At 38.0% G+C, this 26,084-nt stretch overlaps 1 protein-coding gene across 5 annotated transcripts; it reads left to right on the forward strand.

Moving 5' to 3' along the window:
- The first annotated feature begins 5,204 nt into the window (after positions 1-5,204).
- Positions 5,205-20,316, forward strand: PEX2 (peroxisomal biogenesis factor 2). 5 transcript variants are annotated; one of them, XM_044424290.1, is made up of 3 exons: positions 5,205-5,410; positions 16,021-17,078; positions 18,144-20,316. In XM_044424290.1, the coding sequence occupies exon 3, from the start codon at positions 18,152-18,154 to the stop codon at positions 19,076-19,078; it is 927 nt and encodes a 308-aa protein (XP_044280225.1). In that variant the 5' UTR covers positions 5,205-5,410; positions 16,021-17,078; positions 18,144-18,151; the 3' UTR covers positions 19,079-20,316. The 5 variants fall into 5 exon arrangements, with proteins under 5 accessions (XP_044280225.1, XP_044280227.1, XP_044280228.1 ...); XM_044424292.1 differs by having other exon boundaries at positions 16,996-17,078; XM_044424293.1 differs by having other exon boundaries at positions 16,999-17,078.
- Positions 20,317-26,084: the final 5,768 nt, after the last annotated feature.

The following is a 26,084-nucleotide window of genomic DNA, read 5'->3' on the forward strand; positions in this document are numbered from 1 at the left end:
ATCAATCTAAGGGACCATTCCTATCTGGTTTCATTTCTGTTGGTTTTGATATTCTTAGCATGATGTTAATTAAAATGTCTTTCATGTCTCTTACATCTAATTGTTTACCTGCATTTCTTCTGTGTCAGTTTGTGTTTCTTTGTGCTGTCCATCTTTGGGCAAGATTTCCATTCTCTGAAAGAAGCCTCCTTTTCTCTAATCACTTCCTTCACATTGCCCATTACCCACCATTCATGGTGACCTCTTGGACTTGATCATAGCTCTCCTATGATCTCCTAGGACCTATGGTATGTTTCCTAGCTGAATTTCTATTTTTTTGGTTTTGAATAACCCCTATGCATTCTGAAGCGATTTTACCTTCTTGACTGCCCTTTTTAACTTCCTTTTTACCAGTTCCATAATGTTAGGAAAAATGTTTTTGCTATGTTAGACTTCTTTGGCAATCTTGCATATATATGAGCAACTGTTTCCAAATGGTTTCTATTAAATCCAGATTGCCTACCCCCTCCGATTTGTGAGGAATCCATTTTGGAGGTGGGAATCTGTTGGATTCCTTGTGCTGAGCTGTGAGTCAGTCTTCATGCAGAGCATCTGTGTGGGCACCTACCAGGAAGCAAGTTCACTTGAAAGCTACACAAGCAGCATCCCTTTTTCATGCTTGTGCAGCAGAAGGAGGTTCCTGTCTGTGCAACCAGAGTCCTAGGAGTATGAATGCTCTACATTGGGCAAATACTATTGAAAATAAAACAGGGACAAAGCTGCGACAGGGATTCTCAGATGCAGGGCTGCTTTGAAGTCCAAATCCTGCTGTCAGGCATTGCTGGTGCCACTGGCAAAATTATTTCCATCTCTCTAGTGCAAGAACATATACTATAAAAGAGCTTTAGAATTCAGGTGTATTGGAGATATCGTCACTTCACTGGGTTTCAGGGGGTGGGAAAATCATGCCATTTATTAATAGGCCTAGAGTACTAGCATATTAAACTCCAAGCTTTCCGATTTTCCCTTTCATAATTTCTCCTATGAGTGCCATGCAGTTTCTTCAGAGTTCATTTCTTCTCTTCAAGCCTTATTTTTCACCTGCTCCTTCTTCAAACACTTCTATCTCAAACCATCATTTACTCTTCTCCTTCCCTTCAGTTTCTTTGCCTCTGAGCTCCCTATCCTCTAGTTTCACTATATCATAGAACTGCTTCCTGGCCTCAGATGTTTGATGCATGGAGTTTTAATCCAAACCAGATTGACAATATCCCCTTTATTGCTTGAGCAATGAAACATTCCAAACCATCACATGAACTGAGCCAGTGCCAGTTGCTTTGCTACCACGAAAGCAATGCAATGTAGATCAATCTCCCCAATCTTCAAAGACCTTCTGCTGGGACATGCTAGGAGTTGTAGTCTAACAACTAATCTAACCTAGAGGGTACTAGGTTGGGGAAGCCCAATACTGATTTCCTAGGTTCTAGGAAAAGAAGAGAAAAGATCTTATCCACCACCTTCATTGCAAAAAATTAGTTCAAGTGTGATATTTTCTGCTTCTTCTAGGACTGATCGGGTGAGACCAGCAGAAGACAATGAACGTTGAAAGTACATGGAGAAAAGATGCGACCTCTTGGTCTCTAAGGAGCTATAACAGATCATTGTGACTTGGGGAGGGGGAGGGGGAGGGGGAATAACTATCAACCATTGATCCAGCTGTAAATTATTCTGGTCTTTAAAATGTGGGGAGTAAGAATAAATTTCTATTTTATTCTAACGTTAGAGTAGAAGAAACAAGTTACACACACTCACCATGTAAGATTGTAATTCATTATCATACTCTTATTTTTTCAAAATAAAATCAAATCATGCATTCTATCAGGTGAAACAATTTGAGTTTATTTTTTAAGCTGTACAACTATTGTTTGCATTAAAATGTTATTTAAAACAAACAAAGTCTTGAACAGGCCTGTAAATGCCACCCTCAAGGAAAGAATGATCTCAACAAATTCCAGGAGGAGAAAAGCAATAGCAGGGATTTCAGTCATGCAGGTGCTGACAGCAGAACTGGGAATGAGTGTAACGATATTCCATGAACATCTATCTGTTTGAAATGTCAGAGGAAGACTGACATTCCATTGATGTATGTCTGCAGGGAGGGGTTATCCCAGTATTGTAGAAGTGGGGAAAACTATTCCTGCTGAACATTTATCTGCTTTGGAGTTCATAAAAGAACAGGCCCCTTTCCCAATGGAATTTACTCAAAGTATGCCACCATTGCCCTCGTTTTGAACTATTGCTCCCATAATCCTCAAAAATCTGGAAGTTATGGATTATAGCAGAGTTTTGGTGCCTTCAACTGCTGTGCAGAGGACCAAATGTGAAAAAAATGACATTTGATCCTGCCATGGGCAGCAGTAGGACAACTTTCATGTTAAAATATTTTGTTCATTAAACAGTATTAATGTTAACAAGATGTGTGAGGAAGTGGTAACTTCAGCTAGGACCAAAAGGGAGAATTCTCAGGTCAAGTGAAAAGAATAGTACACCAAGGAAGAGTAGATGTTAAGGAAGCTTAACCTACCTTATTGGGTTGTTGTCAAGATAAAATGGAAATAAGACTAGATAATCTGCCAGGAGTTTCTTGAAAGTAGAAAAATTCAGGACATGAATGTAGTAAAAACAATAACTGAAGACAAATAGGGCATAATTGTGTGAAACAGAACTGGATTAATAGTAGGATTTTAAGACACATGCCTCCATCATGGATTGTCCACTCAGTGCTAATAGTTCTACCATTGCTGAAAGCCGGAGACACTGTTACATTGGTATTCTTCTCTTGAACTTTTAAAAGCCTGAATAGTTTAGGACCAAGTTACTTAAAGGGCCATCTTCACCTGTACCAGCCTCCGTCACTTTAAGATCAGCAAGAGAGAGCCCTCTCATTTGTCAACCTCTGAGGTCAGTTAGGTGGGCAACTACATGAAAGAAGGCCTTTTCTACAGTAGCCCTACACCACTAAAATGAGTTGCCACTGGGGTCTGCCAGGCCCAAGACTGCAAACTTTTAGCTGAAGTCTGAAAATCTGCTGACTTAGTCTGTCCTTCCCCTGATTTTGTTTGATTATACTGAAGGTTACAGTTGCAGTCTTTGTTTTTATGCTGGTGTGTGTTATTTTTTAGGCTGTTTGTTGTGTTGCTATTTGTATTGTTTTTACTATCAGTTGTTATCATCCAAGTTCCATTGTTCTGTTTTTAGTCCCATAGTCCTGAAAGAGAACCAGGAAATATTTTAAATTAATTCAATGCATTCGATCATAATTATTTTTTTTCTCTTCTGGGTAAAGGCTAGATTTTGTAAAGACCAAAACTTTCTACAGCAACTACTTACTCCTCCTCCCGTAATGGGATGGGGGTACACTATAGGATTCCATAACATTGCACAGAAGTTGGAGAAAAGTTGCAAAGATGTTGGAGAAAAGTATTTCTCTGCTTCTCTTATTTTACTAGAACTTGATAATTAAATTGCTCATCAACAGAACAAATCAGAGGATGTTCTTTACAAAGCACGCATTTTCCAGTTACTATTATGATGTATTCATTGCTAGATGTGGTAACAGTAATTGGTTCAATCACACTTATAAAAAGGACTGGACAAATCACTGGAGAAAAAAAATCTACCAATAGATAAAAGCAATGATACCTAAACAGAACCTCTATGTACAGAAGGAAAAAAATAGGAAAGGCCATTGCTGTGATGCCTTTATACTGTTTCCAACCTGGTGTTCTCCAGCTGTTTTAACTCGAAGTCCCAGCACAGAGCAGGGGCCTGATAGTTCAACCTAACTGCAGGCACCAAGTTGGAAAAGAATGTTTTTAGCTGGCCAGTGCTAAAATTGGGACTGTATCTATTTTGCCCTGACCCAGCACGACTTCCCTCGTATTCTTAGCATAAAGCTTTCCCACGCCTCTTTAACCGCACACTCGTTCTTAAGGCAGATGCTCGACACATACCTTATTGGCCAGCGTGTAGCTGCCGTTCTGCCATGCGATTGGATACATGTTTCGTTCATCAACCAGCGGAACCCATCAAGTCGTTGCGCATAACTGCCTGAGCTCCCTTTCCAAGAGCCTTGGAAAAACCACAGATTTCAAGCAGAGTAACTCCATAATTTGTATACGGAATTTCCGGGTTTAGAAGCCCTTTTTTACTGTTCCCTCGGGATGAAGTGAGAGTTGCCCATAGAAAACAAGGGGGACAAACGAGTGGTTTTTTTTAAGTCTTGCTTGAGGCTGGACATTCGCGTGTTACTCCGAGACTTTATCAGCAGAGAATGGAGTAAATTTTTCTATGTCAGATTTCATTTGGTGTGAACATTTTCCTAAATAATAATTATTATTATTATCATGAAATAGTCTTGCAAATGCATTATTCCATAATTGGGGAAGGGTTGTAAACTGAAAGAACAGTATAGCAGTTCTGAAGTAGAACTATTGTTAATATTGCAAATTGGAACAGCCTAAGGCTTCGGAGAGTGTGGTTTACAGCTCCGCAATTTAATGCTGTGTTACTGCATACTGATTTCTGGTTAGCTGAAGCTGAGTGAGGCATAACATAACCCCAGGCTAATAGTCCAATTTTAATGTAAATTGCACTGGTTTGGATTTCCAGTAAGACGATAAAGCGAAGAAAAAAATAAAGCCCCTATACAAAGCGCCACTTGGAATGTACCAAATTTCCCTCTCAAACCTTTCAGTCCAAATCTACTGCTCAATTTCATGCAAAAAACCTTGTCTGCATTGACTTCCAAATACTTTTGAATGTTTCAAAATCCCGACGGTTTTCTTCACGAGAAAGATCCTTTAGATGTTAGAAATAGCTCTAGCTCCTTCCTTTGATAGTGCGTTCTTCTGTGGGGGAGGGTTCCCCTTGCCAACCATAGCTAAAGTAAAATCTGAAATATGACATTTCTCCATTGTTTTCTAGGAGCAGCTTTTCCTCCTCCCCTCCCCCGTGGGAGAAAATATAAAGCTTGTTGAAAACAGACCCTAAGATGGTATATCACTCATTCCTTGTTTTGTCTCTATGGGCCAAACTGAGACGACAATGCAGCGAGGGAGCCACTCTAGGAGATGTTTGGGCGAGACTTGTTAGTATTTCCGGTTTCCTCTCGAAAGACAGTTGCCGGCTCCCATCGCTATAATAGAGGAAAGGCTCCATAGAGAAAAGAACAGCCACATGCACAAGGAACAGGAAGAAGGTCTGAAGCTCGGCCGCTCTAGGCCTTTGAGAGGGAAGACTTAGTGTTCGAAGAAAGATCCGGGTCACGGCGCTTGCTGCTCTCTTCCCCGCCCACTGTGAGCTGCGAACTAGCAGGATCGGGGCGACGAGGATTCTCGGAGTAGCCCCTCCCTTAGGAGCGGAGCGGCAGGTCAGTCTGAGAGTGAAGAAGGACGGATGTGGGGAAGGGTGGGTGGATCGACTAGCTGAGATGGACGGACGGGGTCGACCTGAAGGGGCTAGCTGGTAGCCGTCCACGATTGATGGAGAAGGTGTAGTCGAGTACCAAGGGGGCTGATTAATATGAGCCCCAGAACCAGGGTGGGCAGTGGGACGCGCGCAGTGATAAGAAAAGCGAACACATACACGCACCATTTTCTTAACAAGACTTCTCTGCTTTCAGCACACAAATGTAACAAGGGACTCTCTTTGTCCTCTGCCTTCCTCCTTGTCCGCGTTTTAAAAAGAAGCAAAATGCTTTACTTGTTGAATTTTTGCCCTTTGACTTTTCGGTTGTTGTTTGTTGTTTGTAAATCTGTGCGACTCTCCTCTAATAGATTGAACGTGATGGTTTCCCCTCATCCGGTCCTACCATCGCTGTGTTTATCTTTGCAATTACCCTTCAAAGCTTGAAAATTTGACCCAAGGCCTTGGATCTAACATTAGATCTACATAAGAATAGACCCACTGAAATTAATAGGACGTGAGTTAGGCTAACATTGGATATAGCTCTCTGGATAAAATCTAAGTTGGATGGAGTTTCCCACCATGAACTCTCCAATACTAATTCAGTGCTAACTGTTACACCACATAGCTTTTCATTTTACAGTGTCATGATTGGAAAGAATCATACTAGACTTGGAAAAGGCCTATAAAGCCACTGAGCCCAATCTTCTGCTCAATTCAAGTACAGCATCCCTGACAGATGGCTAATGAAATGCCTCTTGGATGCCTTCAATATGGGGGAGCCCATAACCTCCCTAAGTAATTGGCTTTGCTGTGATATTGGTCTAACAGTCAGGATTTTTTCCTAAAGTCCAGCCAGAATCTGGCTTTCTGTACCTTGAACCCATTATTTCATGTCCTGAACTGCGGCATGACTGAGAAGAGATCCTGGCCCACCTCTGTGTGGCAGCCTTTCATGTTTATCTTCTCTAGGCTAAACATGTCCAATTCTTTCATTCTCTTTTCATGGGACTTTTTTTTTTCAGATACTGACTCATCTTTGTCATTCTTTGAAACTCCTCCAGCTTTTTTGCATCCTTCTTGAACTGTGGTGCCCAGAACTGGACACAGTACTCAAGATGGGGCCCGACTTGTGCAGAATTAAGAGGAACAATGATTTGGAAGCTATATTTCTGTTAACATAACCCAGAATAGCATTTGCTTTTTTGCAGTCACATCACACTGTTGGCTTATATTGAGCTTGATATCTGAAGTCAAGGTATGATATATCCATAGCATTTCCACAGACCACAAGAAAGGTTGTTGTTGTTGTTGTTAGTCACAAAGTTGTGTCCAACCCATCGCAACCCCATGGACAACATTCCTCCAGGCCTTCCTGTCCACCATCCCCCAGAGTACACTTAAGCTCACACCAACTGCTTCAGTGACTCCATCTAGCCACCTCATCCACTGCCGTCCTCTTCTTCTTTTGCGATCTGTTGTTCCCAACATTAGGCTCTTCTCCAGGGAATCCTTCCTTCTCATTAGGTGGCCAAAGTATTTGAGTTTCATCTTCAGTATCTGGCCTTCTAAAGAGCAGTCAGGGTTGATCTCTAGGACTCACCGGCTTGATCGCCTTGCAGTCCAAGGGACTCTCAGGAGTCTCCTCCATCACCACAATTCAAAGGCCTCAATCCTTTGGCACTCAGCCTTCCTTATGGTCCAGCTTTCACAGCATACATTGCAACTGGGAAAACCATAGCCTTGGCTATACGCACTTTTGTTGGCAGGGTGATGTCTCTGCTTTTTAGTATGCTGTCTAGATTTGCCATAGCTTTCCTCCCCAGGAGCAAGCACCTCTTAATTTCTCGGCTGCAGTCCCCATCTGTGCTGATCTTGGAGCCCAGGGAAATAAAATCTGTCACTACCTCCATTTCTTCCCCTTCTATTTGCCAGGAAGTGAGAGAACCAGATGCCATGATCTTAGTTTTCTTAATGTTGAGTTTCAAGCCAACTTTTGCACTCTCCTCCTTCACCCGCATCAAGAGGCTCTTTAGTTCCTCTTCACTTTCTGCCATTAAAGTGGTATCATCTGCAAGAAAGGTTACCTGATCAAAAAATTGGAACAGAATAGTCTTGCAAGATACGTTGTTGATAGTTACTTCACTATTAGGTGCTTTCAGACTGACTTCTCTACTGTCTGCTCCAGAATTTTATTTATTCTCCCAGTATTTTAATTGTTAATTTGTTTTAGTTGTGGGTTTATATTTTAGCATTGAATGCTGGGCAAGTGTTATTTATTTATTTATTTATTAGTAATTTGCTGTAAATCGTCCCAGGACTTTTAAGTATGGGATGGTATAGAACCCTTTGAGAAGGGCCCTTATTTATGCATTTATTTATTATCTTTATATCCCACTTCTTTTCCTGCAAAGTAATTAATCCAGTTTATATAATCCTCTTCTTTTTCTTCATTTTATCCTTACAACAACCCTGTGAGATAGAGTGACTGCTGTAATCTATCAGCCTAAAGTCACCTAGTGAACGTCATGGCTGAGTGGGGCTAGAACTCCCAAGTTCCAGTCCACCACTGTAATCACTACACTAGTATTTGTGCTGCTAATATCTGAGGAATACGTGGTCAGAGCATCTCAGTGGCTGGACCTTGACTCTGGTACTCTTTGCCAAAGGAAACCAGACTTCCCTTGTTTCTGTTGACTCAAAGATACAGTTTTATTTAGACAGGATTTTGACCTGGAAGCTGATTTAAAATATAACTGGATTTATCTGGGTGTTTACATTCATTTTAGTGATTTTTACCTATCTTGGTTTTCTTTTTGGTTTTTACATTGTGTTAGTGTTGTTTTATAATATGTTTTGGAAAGGTGGGGTGCAAGTTTAACAAACACAGTATGGTTAAAAAAGTATTCTTCCTGAAATTACAGATTCAGTGAAAGCTGACATACTCGAGAGATTGAATTGTTTTGGCCATTTAAGCTATAACCTTATGTCTACTGAACCTAAGTAAGGATATATAGGAGTATGCTGTTAAAAATCTTAGCTTCTTCGTCAATGTGTATGGAAGAGCTTGTTTACATGCTTGATTGAAGTTTGTACAATAACAAACACTGTGGGTGTGGGGGATCTGCCTGCTACTCTAGATCATGCTTGAGAGTGCCGCATCAGATGCTCCAAACCCAGACTGAACTATGGCATGTTCATTTGAGGGTTGTCTTGCACAATCCACTGCTTTACAGCAAGCAGCAACGTTGGCTGGGAAAATACATGTGTGTGCATGAATTCATTTCATATTTGCGAAAAAGACTTCAAAAGGTTCCATTAGACTTGCATCTGGATTCTTGCATAAAGCAAAAAACCAGGGTGAATCTGGAGTATCTTGCTCACAAGGATAAAAAAATTTTGAAAATATGAATGAAATATTCTCAGGATTCTATATTTCCTATATTTTTCTAGTGTATTAAGATTTCATCTGCAACAGGAAAAAGATTGGCTTTAGTGACCTAATTTCTTTGATGATCTTACTGAAATCTGAATTGAGTATATGTGCAAACATACCACTGCTAACATATTGAAAATTTATGTCGTGAATACTATCAGAGTGTTGAGCAGAATTCAGCAAAAGGTAGTTAATATGGTCCGGTGCTCAAGCTCCCATGGCATTGCATTTACTAGGATGCATCATTAAAAATCATTATGATACCCAAAGAGACAATATTTCTGTTATATGTGTGTATGTTACTTGTTTCACTCATTCTTTAGAAGAAATATCGCAGCCCTCTTAAATGTGATAACATATGCAAGAAAGGAAATATCAGTTTGAAATCATACATTCAAAGCATGCCCACTGCACAGTGCTCAGATTTGATCCAAGCAAAATTGCTATAAGGAAATTAATGCTACATTAGCAGGCACATTTTAATTTCCTTTCAAAGCCCATGGTACCTCCCCTAAATTATTTCCTTAAGATAAAGATTTGGTTGAGCTAAAAAGTGCATGTTATAAGCCTTTTCATAAGCCATGTTATCCTTATTAAAATGAAAAAATTAAGCATATTGCACTTTCTTTTTGTTAATCATGGAAATTGTCATTTTGTGCACATCTCTATATTTGAATAAAAATGTTATTAAGCCATTTACGATGTTATTGCCATGAACATCATTTTTCCAATATTTTCATTTTGCTTGAGTAGTGTTCTAGAAATATAGTTGTTGTTGTGTACACAGGATGGATAAAATATTAGTGGGATGATTTGGTAGCTCATGAATTTTGTGGAAATTTCTTGGTCCAAATCATACCTAATATTCACACAAAATTTGAACAGCATCCCCCATTGTTAATATTACAACTCATGAAGAACCTAGAGATCAGGTCTGATATCCAGTGGAACAGTGTTTCCAGCTCTTACAGAAAGTGAACTTGGGGGAGGGGGCAGTCTTCTGAATTGCCCCATGGCCATTAATTTATTGTATACTACAGCTTCCAACTTGTCCCCTGTGGTTTTCAACATCTACATGAAACTGCTGGGCAAAGTCATTAATGGACAGAATTGTTGTCAAGATTCATTTAACACTGAGACCTCTCACATTTCCATAGAGATCCTGTTGCTGAAGCACCTGGATATGTTTTTGGGTTGGATCCAGGTAGACAAACTGTTAATTTAGAAAAGATGGGAAATTGTGGGTAAGGAAATTGACTAATATAGATAAAGGAATGCACATGGCCGTAGTTGGGATTGTACTCCCTGAAGGACCAAATCATAGCTTGGGTGTGTTTATAAACTCAGCAGTAACTTGACAAGCTTAGGTGGCAACCAGAGTACAGTTTAGGTATAGTACACCAGTTACTACCAGCCTAAGGAAAGAACTTGTCCCAAGCTGGACTACTTTCATCTGCTGTATGTAGATGCCTTTGCAGATGACTTGGAACCTTCAGGAGGTGCAAAATTTGACCTCCCTGATACAGTCAATGGCATTTCTTGTATTTGCTTTTCTAAGACTAATTCAGAGTGTGCTTTCAACTTGGTTTGAGTTCAGCCTACTTGAAGGACCACCTTCTGCCATACCAGCCCATCAGTATTCCTATTAGTGACCCTACTGGACTGCCCACTGCCAACAGTGATTAGCAGAAGGCTCAGACTTAACCATTGATGCATAAGATTATGAATTTTTTGGAATGCATATTGAAAAATGTATCTATAATAATCAGTGCTTCTTCAATCTCAGAACCTACTTCAACATCTGTTAAAGCATTTTCATAAGTCTTCATACTGAATACCGTAATTGCTCATTTAGGAACTTTATATAACATGGCAGAAGTACTTTCAAACATCGTGTTGTTTTTATCTCCTACACCTGTGTTATGTTCCATGTTAAGAGAAATAACATAATTTTGTAAAATTGATTTGCTGTATAGATGCCTTTAAATCAAGAGGTCCTGTAACCCATATGTATATTTTCTCAACAGGATTTGCTGAAAAGGTTTAAATTTGCAGCTGAAAGTTTAAAAAGTTTGCAGCTGAACAAAGCCTTTGTAATTCCATGGAACACAATCCAAATTATTGGCCTTTCATTTCACATATGAGTTGCCCTGCCAAATATTTGGGAGGGGAAAGGCTATAAAACTAATGTATTGATTTGGTTCTCTCTACACATGTAAACAGACTAAACAAAGTCATTCATGAAGACAAGGCCACAGTGTATTACAGGCTTAGTTTACAACTTTCAGAAGTCAAGGTTGTAATTTCTGTGCAAAAGGGTGGTTTTTCAGTGACATTGAAAGTAGTGGCCATGCTTAGAACTTATGATATTTTTAAAAAATCCCTACTTAAAATATAAAAGCAAGAATTAATGCAATCTTTTTGAAAGAGACCCTAAATTTAGATTTTAAAGACCTGTATGAATGTTTGTATTAAGTTCTCATTCAATCTTAATTGCTGGTACTTAATATAACTGTTTTTAAACCGCCCTAATAATCTTTTATTGATGGCACATTAAGGAGGTAAACAGAAGACTGCTCAACCTTACTGCCTTGCAGTAAAACTAAAATCATGAAACAGAATAAGAAAAAACTGAACTGAAGCTATCTGTAATACTTGATTTATATGCCTGTGTTCATATTAAAAATGATACTGTTCTTTTGTTGAATAGACTTCACCTGCTAACTGTGAATATTAGCTATCCATTCTTAAGATATTTGTGTTTTGGAACAAGATGAACTCTGATATTATGGCTACACTGTTAAGCCTCCTTAAAATGAAACAAACATGTCCATTTGATAGAGCTGAGACACAAGTAGTGTTTCACATAAACTTAGGCAGTCTGGCCTGATTCTGTACTAAGCAAAAGTGCCTATGTGATTTCAAAATACCTTTGCAAAACTTTGCGTCAAATCTTATAGTGGCAGGTACACTGTGAAATTGGAGTCAGTCTTGTCTTCATTTTTGATCTTAAATGGAAATTGGAGGACAGCCTTTTGAAGATCAGTGGAATAATATAGTCAGGTTCTTTGGAATCAGTTCCATTGCCACCACAACTTTCAAGCTCATCTTATAAATCTTGTTTCAGAAACTGAAGTTTTCTGTTAGCAACCCTCCCATAAATGCAGAATTGTACTCACAAGGGGGTTGGTCTGTGCCTAACAGTGCATGCAATGAAGTGATTGAATCTTAAGCATATTAAAAAGTATGATGAATACCTCTAAGTAAACTTGATATTTTAAATTAAGGGCAAAGTTCTTACAAACATTCTTCAACACATCCATAGATGTCAAATGATTACTTGCATTGTGCATACAAATGTGTGGTTCCTTCCCCCATGTCCCTAATGAAGTTCCCGAATGCTTTTATGCTTTACATGAAAGAAAATAATCTACAGACAGTTTCCTGAATTTTCACGTATTACACATTGAGCTTTCATAATGCTATTTATCTGCAATGTCTTTTCCTCCTCTTCTCCCACCTTTGAGAGATGTGGGGTGATATCTGGCTTGAAGAACTTTGTGAAATTTGAAAGCTGACTCACAATTCGGTGACTGTAGTTTGTCTTATACAAGTTATAATGCTACTGTTGCTCTTTGAATTTTTTTCCTAATGGAACAATATTTCTGCCTGCATTTAATTTATTTGTCATTTTGGATGCAAGATAAAAAGATGGTTCTTAGCTGTAAGTATTTAACAACAATCCAATATTTTCACCAAGCCACAGCTTGAGGCCTGAATTTGACTGTGGCCATGGTTGCTGGAAATGTCAAGCACAGTAAAATGCAGTTTATCCAGAAAGTTGGCCACTTCCAGGGTGCAATTCAGTTAGGATGTGCCTACATTCGGGTCCGTATGGAGATCCTATGAAGGATGAAAGGAAAGTGGAGGCAAATGTCAGTTCCATGCTCCTCATGCACTGCAAAGTACTTAAAATGGATGATTTTGACTAAGTGAGGTTCTTCACAGTGAGAAGAAAGGTGACTGAGGTCACTCTCAGAGAAATAGCCAGTACATTTCTTTCCAAGCTGGCTGTGGAGAAGATGGAGATGAGAACTCCCCAGAGATGATGATCCCCAGCTTAAAGTTTGGAGCACCTTTCTCACCCTCTGGTTGGGAATCTGAAGCAATCCTGCATCCATCCATCCATCCATTTATTTATTTATTAAAACATTTTTATGCCGCCCCATTCGCCGAAGCCTCGGGGCGGCTTACAACAATAAATTAAAACCACATAAATTAAAATATACACTTTAGAATAATAATTTAAAATATATATACATATGTATGTATATGTACACACACAATATAAAATAAGCTGACCTGGCCAGATAAAATTCAATAATATTAACATTTAAAATGCTGCTTAAATAAAAAGGTCTTCGCCTGGTGCCAAAAAACAAATAACGGCGCCAGGCGGACCTCTCTGGGGAGCGCATTCCATAACTTAGGCGCCACCGCTGAGAAAGCCCTCCTCTGAGTAGCCACCCTCCTAATTTCTTTCACGGAGGGCTCCCGGAGAAGGGCCTCTTCCACCGATCTCAGGGGGCAATTGGGCATATATGGATGTAAGCACTCCTTCAGGTAACCAGGACTCCTTCAGGTAACCAGGTCCCATCTAGATTCTATCAAGTTATCACAGGATTGCTCTGTAAGCTAGCATATACCTTTAAGGTTAAAAAAATGTAAGGGAGTTGAGGGTATCAGATACCAACCACTGCATCAAGGTAACATTTTATTTTGGTCCTTCCTCCCTCTCTCATTTCCAGTGAAAAGCCTTGATATGAATGATTAAAATTGTAACAAAAAGATTATGTGAATGGAGAAAGTCTGTACATTAATATGAATCGTGATTTTTCCTTCTCCCCTTCCCCAAATTTAGATGTATTTAACATGTTCTGAAGTCTGCTTTTCAACTTATAAAGTAAAGCTTAAATGTCACACAAGAATAGCATGAAAATAATCAGTTAATATTTTCAGAAATTTAAAATATAGGACATTCTATAAATGTTAAGTATTATTAGCTATGCTGAGCAGTTAGACAACTTAAGACTATATTATTCTTTCAAATGATACTAGGCACTTAATTGAAGAGTATAGAAATTCAAAATGTAATATGAAATTAATCTTTCTAAGGTTATTTAAGTTAATGGTACAGTAACGACAAACTAATTTTACAGTGATTAAGAGATAATATACTCAAGGCTTCCAGTGATGCTTTTGTTGAGGTAACGTACCTATCTTTGATGAGACTGAGGGTGTAAAAATTCATTGTAAAGCATGCCTGGGGAGAGGGGATCTCTAAAATTCTCTGTTGTAGTTGGGTTAAAAAATCATAGATCAGTGCAGCCTTCAAAGAGCCACTGTGGGCCCATTTAAAACAAAAAAAAAATTCATATCTGTCTTGCCTGTAGCTTTGATCATGATATTATTTAGCAGTTGAATTACAATGGCATGGTCATCAGATGCTCCTTGGGTTCCATGAAAAAAAAACCCACAGATTGTTGAAAAAAAAATTCCTTAACAGTTTTCACAGTGGGAATTACTCCAACATTTAAAATAGTATTGATTACCTTTTCTTCTCTGATGGAATGCAAGATACATTGCATTCCTGAGTGGTCCCCCTTTCTGGAACTGATCAAACAGTCTTGCTTGTTTTAGTAAGGTTGCTGCATTGCGTATAATTGTAGGATCAGAAGCTGTCTCTGGCATAGAAGCTATAAAGGCAGATGATCTGCATCCTTTATCATACTCTCCCCAGTTTGGTGGCATAGTATAGTTTAATTTTGTAACTTGTAATGATCCAAACATGTTACACCTTTCTCCATAAAGTCCATGCAATATGTTAGGATATCACAGCTTTCCTTAATGCCAAGATTCCATCAATAGAATGGGATCACATATGCCCTGTTTGCTGCTATGATGTCATCAAAATGATATTAGCACAGGCAATGACATGGACCTACTTTGCAATGAACAGATAAGTGCTGTATACTGTTATATTAAACTTGTTAAACAGAGCTTTTAAGATGTAAAGGTCTTCTGATATGGCTAAACTTTCACATGTAATTTGTGCAGGCACAAGAATCAGTCATGAATATAAACCAAAGCCATATTACTAAGTCTTCCATATAGGATGTCCAGTTTCCACAAAACATTTCTGAAGACAGTATAACCAATGAGTTACAGCATTGATTGGCTTCTGAAGACACATTTTACTCTATGATAAGTGCCTAACTGATTATTGGCTGCATATTGCAATACTACCTCATTGACGTAAATGGCCTCAGGAACTAAGACACTTGGATAATAAGAAGTTTGAATCAATTGGAATATTATTTACAGAGATTCACTAATAAGATGCTGCATGCACAATGAATGCAATTAAGGGATTTCAGTAGTCAAATTTCTAATAGAGGGTTTAGCCTATTATTTTATTTTCGGTTCCTGAAGGAGCCAAATTACTGGATCCAATAATTATTTTATTTTTGGTTCCTGATGCAAGGATCAGAAAGTATGATCCTCCATTACAAGAATGACATTTGTTTTCTGCTAATTATGCTTTTCTTTAATAAAGGGAGGAAGTAGAAGAGTGGGAGGGAGATAGCAGTGACAGTGGATTGGCATAAATTAGTTTATTACAGCAGAATAACTGGGGGCGGGGGAAGGAAAGGACGCCCTAGAGATTACTTGAACTCATACATTTCTGCTGCCAAAGTTTACAGGCCTGTAAATTTAAATGTAGAATTTTTGTAGGCAGAATGCATTGACAAATATGCCTAATGGTAATACATCTAGTTCTGAGCCTCAGAACAGGTCAATAATAATGCTTATATTGATAGCAGCAATGTAGGAGATGTTATTTGGTATTAAAGCTAAAATCCATGTTATCCCCTTAATCATAATTACATTAATATTGTCAGGCCCTTGACAATACCCACTTTACTATTGATAGATTTCTGTCAATAATGCATTTCTAAATAAAATATATTCATTCATAATTTGTACAATACTCAGTAAGCAATGCTTATATTGGAAGAAATACCTGTTTTATTGCTGATATACAGCAATTTGTTTTCTTACACTGTGTTTTGCAAAAGGGACTCCTGGTTTCAGTACAATAAAAATGGACATCAGCTTATCTAAGAGAACTGTAAGATATGCATGAAGAACTGATTTACAGTTCATTTCTAAAGAGGAAAACTGTGTGATACTGCATTAAAATATTGGTTAAATTTAAGTCTTGGCCCATATCATCTTCAAATTTCTTTGTTTGATTTTAACCCTTAACTTCTTCCTGACCTATAATTTTTTCCTTAGTATTTGTTTTTTTTTTACTTGATCACGCTCTTTAAAAAACATTAAAGACAGTAATTGTATGAGTTTTTTTGGGTCTGAAATGTACAGTGATGTAAAAGGTGATACTGGGACACTACCTACCATAATCACCAGTTGTCCTTTACCTAAGGATAACTATCACTTTTAGTTGGCAGGGACAAAATCAATGGAGTACAACACTGCCCTGGATTCAAAGAAACTAATTACTAGAGCACAGTGTAACTCCTCTAGTCCTCAGTGTATGTATGTTGCAGGGAACACTGGAATTCTTCAAAACGTTAGCAGAGATTCAGTGAAAAGTTTGGTGGTTGAAAGTTGATTGAAAGACAGCTTCTATAACATTACTCATCCCTTACACTATGCAGTTACAGAGAATATTGGATGTGCTCGTACTGGAAAATGGTGATGTCCAGTACCCTTCAACATAATTTTAAATTAACATAGGTTCTTTGGTACCCAAGTTGATATGGAAAAAACTTTCATGTAAGATAGGAAGGTTTAGCATCACTACCCCAACAGATGTACTTCCTTCCCCTCTGTACCCTGCCATTCTCAAACAGCCTGCACCATTTAATAGATACTTGCTGGTTTTAATTAAGTAAAACTAGAATTCCCTCCAGAAATGAAAGGTTGAGAGCGTGCCCTATTACAATGTTTTGTTTTATTTTGTTTTAATTTTAGCACGCCTGTATTATTTCCTCCATTGTTTTGTGTAGTAATTGTGGCAAAATTTTCAGCAGCATCTACTATGTATTTGTACACAGTATCCCCACCTGATGCATTTAAGGTGTCGAAACACCACAATCCAATGAAGTTGCAGGTAAGCCTCTAAATTTGGATAATGATGTATATTCTATCAAGGGCAGGAGGAGCACAGAGACAAAGGATTCCTCCATGCTGCTGCTACCCTGCAAAAGGCTTTTGCTCAGTCTAAGACTTTTGGGTAAGGTGCTGCTGGGGCACATCACTGAGCCTCATTCCTCTTTTTCCTGCTACCCAGGGCAATCCCAGTTCCAAGGTAAGGCTTCTGCCTTCCGAGCTTCAGCCCACACCGTTTTTCTGTGCCAGTTGCTTGAAATTTGGGAGTCCCAGAGCTAGGTCTCTGATTTTCCTGTGGCTATCTAAACAGCATTGAACACCCAACATTACTGTGATAATATTTTTTTTTAATCGCCTACTTAATTTTTTTATTCAGTCATTAATTCATCAATAGATAGCACTGAAATCTCAGCACAAATACATCTCTGAAATAGTTTTATTTCTGCTCTTTAAAAATGTTATCGCTTTTGTCTGCAACTTCCTTTTGCTTGCAGTAAAGGCATTTGGCATGCGAGCAGGTCTGTTAGGTGGAATGTTTTTATTCTGTTATTACTATGTTTTTATATTGCTTTCATCAAGTTTTAGTTATGATTGTATGCTGCCTTGAGTGTCATTTTTGTAGTAGGAAGTCAGGGTACAAATCAAATAACCAATAATGAACTGTTTGGGCAAAGGGCAAATAGCCAAGAGGGAGACACATTTTAAAATTTGAAGTGAGGGTGTTCCACTTAACTGAACACTCCATCGTTAGGCTTAATTGTTAGATTTCACATTGTGACTTTAAATTGTAAAAACTAATATTAGCAACAGAGGATGAAAATAGTGTCACTATTGCTCAGTGTCCATCTGAAGTGTTTGTATTTGAAGAACTGGCATGAGACAGGGCACCCAGTGTTCAAGTCTTCACTTACCAATGGGTGGTGACCTTGAGGTAAGTCAGTCTCTCTCTCGTGCTCTCTTTTGAATGGCATAGCTCACAAAGTTGTTGTAAAGATGTATGGAACAATTACTCTAAAACATGAAAGTATAATAGAAATTAAACTGATAAATCTACTTTTTGTCATAGAAAACTACATGTTGACAATGGAATCCAGGGACAACAATGGCAAGAAAGTTACCCCTGTGCTCAGAATAAGTCAGCTTGATGCCCTTGAACTAAACAAAGCCCTGGAGCAGCTGGTGTGGTCCCAGTTTACTTGCTGCTTTCATGGATTTAAACCTGGACTTTTGGCTCACTTTGAACCAGAGATTAAAGCATTTCTGTGGCTTTTTTTGTGGAGATTCACTGTCTATTCCAAGAATGCAACAGTGGGACAAGCTATTTTGAACATTCAGTATAAAAATGACCTATCTCAGAAACAGAAATACCAGACATTGAGCAAGCAACAGAAAGTATGGTACCTTATTTGCACCGTTGGTGGGAAATGGCTTGAAGAAAGGTGTTATGATTTATTTAGCAATCGTCCTTTGGAGTCATTCCAGAAGACAAAGTATTTCATTAACTTGGTTGTTGGGCTTCTCAGACTTGGTGAATTACTGAACTTCTTAGTTTTTCTGCAGAAGGGAAAGTTTGCTACACTTACAGAACGTATTCTAGGAATCAGGTCAGTGTTTTGCCAGCCACAAAGCATCCGCCAGATTGGATTTGAATATATGAATAGAGAACTCCTATGGCATGGGTTTGCTGAATTCCTGATTTTTCTTTTGCCACTTATTAATATGCAAAAACTCAAACTCAGAGTTTCTTCCTGGTCTTTACCTATTGAAAGATATTTGAATATTGATAATAATTCGATACTGTGTTCTAAGGAATGTTCTTTGTGTGGGGAATGGCCCACTATGCCACACACCATAGGCTGTATACATGTATTTTGTTATTATTGTATTAAAAGTAACTACTTACTTGATGTGTATTTTACATGTCCTAAATGTGGAAAAGAGGTACAAGATCTGCAGCCATTAAAGTACAAGATAGAAATGAAAGAGGTGTATATGCATTAGGCTTGTTGAAGTTTTCCCCAAATGCATAATCAAGTATAATTTCTGTAATTTAGTGACTTCTCTATAGGAACACTTAGATTCATCTGTAATTTTGACCTGTACTTTCTATAATTATCTTGGTTAGTGATATTTTTAAGTTGTTTTACTATAAAATGATCAGCAATTCTAAAGAAATCTTGAATTTAAAACAAGTTAATTTAATAAAGTATTAATAAGCAAAAACATGAAGCCAAGATTAACAATGTCTTGTTTTATTTATCATTAAGCATGATAATGTGTAGCCGATGTTTAAATACTGCACAAAGGCACCTAAGTACTCGTGTAGGCAACACAACTTGACAAAGACCCATGAACTCAATCCACAGGTGAGAGTAGAATCTATCCCACTATACAACTAATAAACAGATGTTTCTTGAGAGTTTTCTTAATGAGAAGATACGGGTTTTATTATGTTCTTTATTGCCCATGATCGGACATGGACCAAAGCTAAGTGTTTCATAAAAGACCAAGAGCAAGAATTGGAGGCTGGGCAGTCACTGTTTAGTTGGGCAACTAAAAGTTCTTATCTGTAAAAGCTCTTGGACAGAGTTTTGGAAAGATGGCCACGTTTCATGAGTTCATTATCAGCTTGATTTCCTGTATATTTTGTTTAGCCTAGTCACAAATAATAGTCCTAACCATACAGAGGAAGTGTTTTATATTAGTTGAATCATTACTAGTGTATTATGCACAATCGTTAGTTGAAAACCAGTATGCTGTCAGTTTCTTTTAATGTTTATTTCCCTGTGCCCTGATCTTCACAGAAGATGACTTTGTTCTATGTTTCATTTTCTCTATACACATAACATCATTAGCTAGGAGTCCAGCACTTATACTTGATTGCCACAGTGAGTACGCTATAGCAAACACTAAGGTTATAAAAAAATGCAAACACTTTAGCCATGAGCTCTCCATGTTCAGAGGCATTTCTCTTCAAAGCAGCATTTTTAGGAGATTAAATTTTGGTTTGAGAATTTCCTTTCTATCCCTATTAATTTGACTTAAATGCAATTTGACTTGCTACTATGTATTGTATCTCAGATATTGGCAACATGCATCTTACCTACCAGTTTGAAGCGAATTCCATAAGAGTTGATGAGTGAAATGATTTAATAAAATGCTTCTTCACAGATAAAACCTTGCTGTAGGCTTTGTATTCACATCTCTCAGCTGTACACAATAAAGAATGGAAAACAAAACTTTCTCCTCATCCTAATATGTATATCTTTGCACATATAGAATATTGTATAAGATGTTTTTATCTGCCCATTTTTTGCTTGTCATTGAAGACTTTAAACAGACCAAGCTTTTTTATGCAGTAAGTGATATACAAGTTAATTTTAGAAAGTACCATTCTAAAATTCAAAAAGGTTTACCCTTGGCCAAAACTTACAAAATGATTAGACCACAATTCTTGATTTGTTCATGTGAACCAGTGTTCCTGAGAACAGCTGAATAGCTCTAAGCTCAGTTGTGGAAGCATAGCTTGCAAGCATAAGGCCACAGGTTCAAATCTTGGCTGGGAAAGACACTTGCCTAGAATCCTTGAGAGTATATTGACAATACTGAGCTAGGTAGACCAATGGTCTGATAAAGTTTTCTATATAGACCTCTAGTTACCTTCAGCTTCAAACAACTGCCATCCTGAACTTTTTGGGAGCAGAGTTCTGAAGATGACCACTGTAACCTTTTCATCTGATGAGCTGAAAAGAGATGGGAGTGAAGTGTGGATAGGAATCAGCTTAGGAAATAATGTCCTTGTTAACACACACAATTATTGTATTTAAGGGCATCCAACCAGAAGCTAAGCCACTGCTTAGTGAAAAAGAATCTTTTTATTTAAACAGTATTTTAAACTTTAATAGTTTTTAAGTTTGTTTTGTGACTTACTGTTTTGTTCTGATTTATTATTTATTGATTTTTTTGTTTTAATTGTCTTTTTAAATATTGTAAGCTGTCCTGAGATCTAGTGTAATAGGACGGCATACAAAAGCTTTTAACAAATTAATAATAAATAAATAAAAAGAAGTAAGATAGTTTGAATTTTTGTTCTACAGTCTGATGCTGCAAAGACAGAGATTGAATTTCTCAACGTGCTCCAAGCCTCATCCAGCCACTTGATGGGCATTCAGAAAGGTTTTCTTGGTTCCCGTAGTGCCTCCAACAGTTGTATCTGTATTTTTGTATTTATTTTATTTATCACTATGAACATGGGCATATTGGTCAAATTGCACATGAAGTTCTTAGAGGTGAAGAAACTTTGGAAACGATTATTGCCTTGCAAATAGCCTAAAGAGATTCAGTTATTGGTGGTATGGAAATGTAATTGTGTGGTTGCTTAACAACAGCATTGCCATTGAAATGATGATTAGAGCTGATTAGAGTTCTGTTCTAACCTCTCCTGCCTCCACTCCCAGAAGTACTTTAAACCAAGAGATTATTTCTTGTATCTTAGTCCTACATATCTTATTATTATGCAATATAATCATGTTATCTTAAAATACGGTGCTGGGTTGCAATTTAATCTTGAATATATCCAAAATCATTCATATTACTGTATTCCCAATTACTATGTATGGGCGTGAAAGCTGGACAGTGAAGAAAGCTGACAGGAAGAAAATGAATGCATTCAAAATGTGGTGGTGGAGGAGAGATTTGGGGTTAAGCTGGACAAACAGATAAACAAGTGGGTTCTAGATCAAATCAAGCCAGAACTTTCCCTAGAAGCAAAATGGCAAAACCAAGGCTGTCATGTTTTGAGCATATCACAAAAAGGCAAGACTCGTTGGAAAAGACAATCATGCTGGGGAAATTCAAATACAGAAGAAGAAAGGGAAGACCAAATAAGAGATACATTGACTCCACAAAAGAAGTCACAGCCTTGAAATTACAGGAGCTGAGTAGGATTGTCGTGGATAGACCATTTCGTGGGACTTTCTTGATAGGGTCACCACAAGTTAGAGAAGGTGTGACAGCACATAACAACTAAAGGACTTCATGTGATTCTTTGGTTGTTTCTTCCATCTCTCTAAAAGTTCTTGAAACAGTATCGCAGCTTTACATGCAACGCTTTCTTTTGGAAATTATTTTTGAGACCTTGTTTAATCATTCTGTGTGGTCCTCTTTGGAACACACTTGTCCCGTGGCAAGAACTATGCTATCAATCATAAGTCATATAATTGAACAAGAAACAGTTTACCATCGTAAGATTCATCGTCATGAGATTCTAAGAATCCTAATTCAGTTTTCCTATACTAGACACAGACAACTTGTAAATCAAGACATCTGAAAGCTTATGACTCCCATTATCTGATATGGTTATGGCTGATACAGGGATTTTAGTCCAAAACATCTGGAAAGCCATAAACAGTATGGGTATCCACAAGTCACCAGCTGTGGACAACCGGGCATTACAAACTATCTTGCATGTAAGGGTACTTGCAGGTATAGAATACCTTGCCTTCAGACAGCTAGTTCAGGTATTAACTACGGAATCTTTTCATACTTAATACTAACATTGAAGTCCGGGCCCAATTCAAGGTGTTGGTGATGACCTATAAAGCCCTAAACAGCTTGGGTCCTGGCTACCTGAAGGAGCGCTTACGTCCATATGTGCCCCCCCGCCCCCTGAGATCAGCAGGAGAGGCCCTTCTCCAGGAACCCTCCGTGAAAGAAATTAGGGTGGGTACTCGGAGGAGGGCTTTCTCTGCGGTGGCACCTAAGTTATGGAACGCGTTCCCCAGAGAGGTCCGCCTGGCGCCGTTATTTGTTTTTCAGCGCCAGGCGAAGACCTTTTTATTCAAGCGGCATTTTAACTGTTAATATTATTGGATTTTATCTGGCCAGGGTGGCTTATTTTATACTGTATTTTGTAATTTTAATTTAATGTTTATATTTTTGATTTATATTATAATTATTTTAACTTAGTGTTGTAAGCCGCCCCAAGGCTTCGGTGAATGGGGCGGCATAAAAATGTTTTAATTAATAAATAAAAATAAAAACCCATTCTAGGCAATTGCATTTTCTATGTTCTTGCACAAAGTTCCCCGCTACTGGCTGCTCTATTTCCATTGAATGATGGAAAACAGGGAGCAATTATGATAATCCCTGTAGATCTCTCTGTTAAGTAATAGCTATGAGGTTTTCTGCCAGAAAAAGCAAACAAGAAAACACAAAAACCAAATAAAATATGTTCAGCATGCAAAAATCAAGTATACAAAAGGTATCTTTAGAGTATGCATTGTACACACACACCCCTCACAACCTAAGCAAGTTAATTTTCCCAAAGCAATTGCCAAATGAGGGCTTGAGTTACAGTGTGTACTCTGACAGGAATCCATGGGGGGTTGATATTAAGCGCACAGAGGGTAATTAAGTTGTTGGAATCATTACTTTAGCAGTCAGTTTGGCACAGGGCAACTGTCTCCCCACCTTAGCCACAAGCAAGAACATCAGTTAATTTCCACTCCTATTTAAATGTTGTCTTTTTGTCTTTAGAGGAGATGAAGGCAGTCACTTTTAACTATTTTAATTTTGTTTTATGAAGGATTTTTGTAACTACAAACAAAAACAATTAAATTTCAGTTTCTTCTTTTAAAAGGGATCGTGAACTTAGCACATTGTGATGAGAAGAATATCTTCACGGTTTAGGTTCCTGTGATTGCAGGAAACTTTTAGTCCACTGGACTGTTGTTTTTTGAAGATATGCTGAAAACAATATTCTTCAGAATATTTCCCCCCCAGGGGAAAAGACTTTCTCGAACTCAGAAAATATAAATGCAGATCTTTCTGCTTTAAACTGGAATGTACCTTATGCCCCATTGTTGCCATTCCTTCCCTCCACTTAACTGGAAGGATGAAAAAAATAATGTCGTAAGAGTAATGGATCTGTTTGAGTGTTTGGTAGCAGATAGTACTCTATTCATGATTGTCTTTGCAATAATTCATTGCTTTGAATTTGGAATTCTATTATTTTACATCTCTGGCAGTTTAAAGTGTATTTTTAATATAAACAGCAAACTTCACCTCATAAAAATTCATTACATAAGGGCATAAACAAGTATTTTTCCTTCCAGTCATTGGCAGTAAATGATTCATCAGTTTTCCACAGAAAACCAATTTCATTGCAGATGTTCTGTAATTTCCACTCTTCTTGGGTTGTAGAATCGTATCAACCAATCCCTATTCAGGCAATAGAAAGTTTTTTGAAGGAGTGTGTGTGTGTGTGTGTGTGTGTGCGTGCATCTGTGCACACTTAATCTTTTTAATAGGATTGACTATCATTTGCTGTCTCATCAGTTTTTCAAAATAACCATAAAGTAATCAGTCTGCCATTCTTTCCTTTGGTATATAGGCTATCAATTTACTCAGTGCTCTGCTTCTGTTGTTTGAGTGGAAATTAATAACTGGCATAGCAGCAACATACCTCCTGGTATATCCACTGTGCACAAAGTAGCATATCCACACCCTCTGAAGTCCTGTATATGCCGATTTAGAAATAGGCCACATTGAATTCAGTGGGCTTTACCCCCAGGTAAGTGGGTACAAGGTTGCAGCCTCAGCCTCAATTGTGTAGAGCATGAGTGCTAGTTCCCGTTGTTTGGGCTTTTACGCCACACACCAACTTTCTCATGCATCAGCTTTCACAGCTGATTTCCAGCCTTACCATGATTACGATGGGAGACTTGACAAAGTGCATCATTCCCTGATGAAATGGATTCTACACTGGCCTTTGGACTACTAAGGAGTCGATTTCATTAGGGTTTTTATCTTGGTATTCTCTGTGTTTGGCATATAATTGCCTATGGACAGGGAAACCAAATCCATCACGGAGTGCAATATGGAATGAGATTGTGAGATGTTTTAAGCTTCTACACAGAAGAGGATACTGATGTGGGGATTAAACATGTGAAGAGAGCTTCATGTCTTAATATCCATGTCATTTTCTGTGTATGTACATCCCCTGCCATGGTTTGCACAGCAGGATCCCAGACATTTCTGCAAAACATACACTTATGATCAGGTCCTGGATTTAATTTACATTTTAAAACCTTAAAGTATTTTTACTTGCATATATTAATAGAAATTGATTAGGCTAAATGTGACTTTACTGAATTATTTGGTGGCAAGGCCAACTGAAATTTGAAAAAAAAGAAACTGTCTCAGAACAAAAGCAAGTCAAGAAAGGCTTAAAGGATGTGGGTGATAAACAATATAACTGCCATTCTGTGTCTTGCAGTGAAAAGCAGCGTATTTTGACTGATGCAAACACTAGTACATACAAAAACACTCATTCTAAAGCAGTGCAGCATCACATAGCCAGAGGGAGTATGTTAGTTTGGAGGAAAATGGTAGGTTAAACAAAAAACTACTCTGGTTTTTTGTTAGAGAATATATTCTGTGAACTTCACACATGATGTTTTCATTGCATGTTCACTGCAAATGATAACTTGCATATGGCAGTCGTATAACATAGTTCAGTGACCAAACACCGTAAGTGTCTGGCTTTCTCTGGCACCACAACAACTTTGTATGCACACATATCTCCACAACAAGAAATACTGTTTTAATTTTAAAACAATGCTTTAAAATGGTTGGAGAAAATTGTAGCCACAATGACAAAATAATCTTTATCGAGATTGTTTTGTCTTTAGCTATCAAAGATAACATTGTTTCAGTTATGTGCTTCAATAATGCAGCCAGGACTGGGTAGGATATCTAAATCTACTAGTAGACCCCTGGGTTATCTTTAACAGATTGGTAAGTATTCCTCACTCATAGCTGAATGATCATAGGAACAGAATGGCTGCCTCATCTACCTTCAATTATACTGCTGAAATTAAGGAAACATGGAGCAGATCTTTGTGTGTTAAAACCATGCGGCCCTTTTGTTCAAATTCCTGGCCTCAGAATTCTTTGATTCTAAAAAATTAAACATCTTTCACCAGAGACTGGATGGAAATCTCCG

Source organism: Varanus komodoensis, unplaced genomic scaffold, assembly GCF_004798865.1.
Source record: "Varanus komodoensis strain SLA01 unplaced genomic scaffold, ASM479886v1 scaffold14_1, whole genome shotgun sequence".
Classification (NCBI taxonomy): Eukaryota; Metazoa; Chordata; class Lepidosauria; order Squamata; family Varanidae; genus Varanus; species Varanus komodoensis.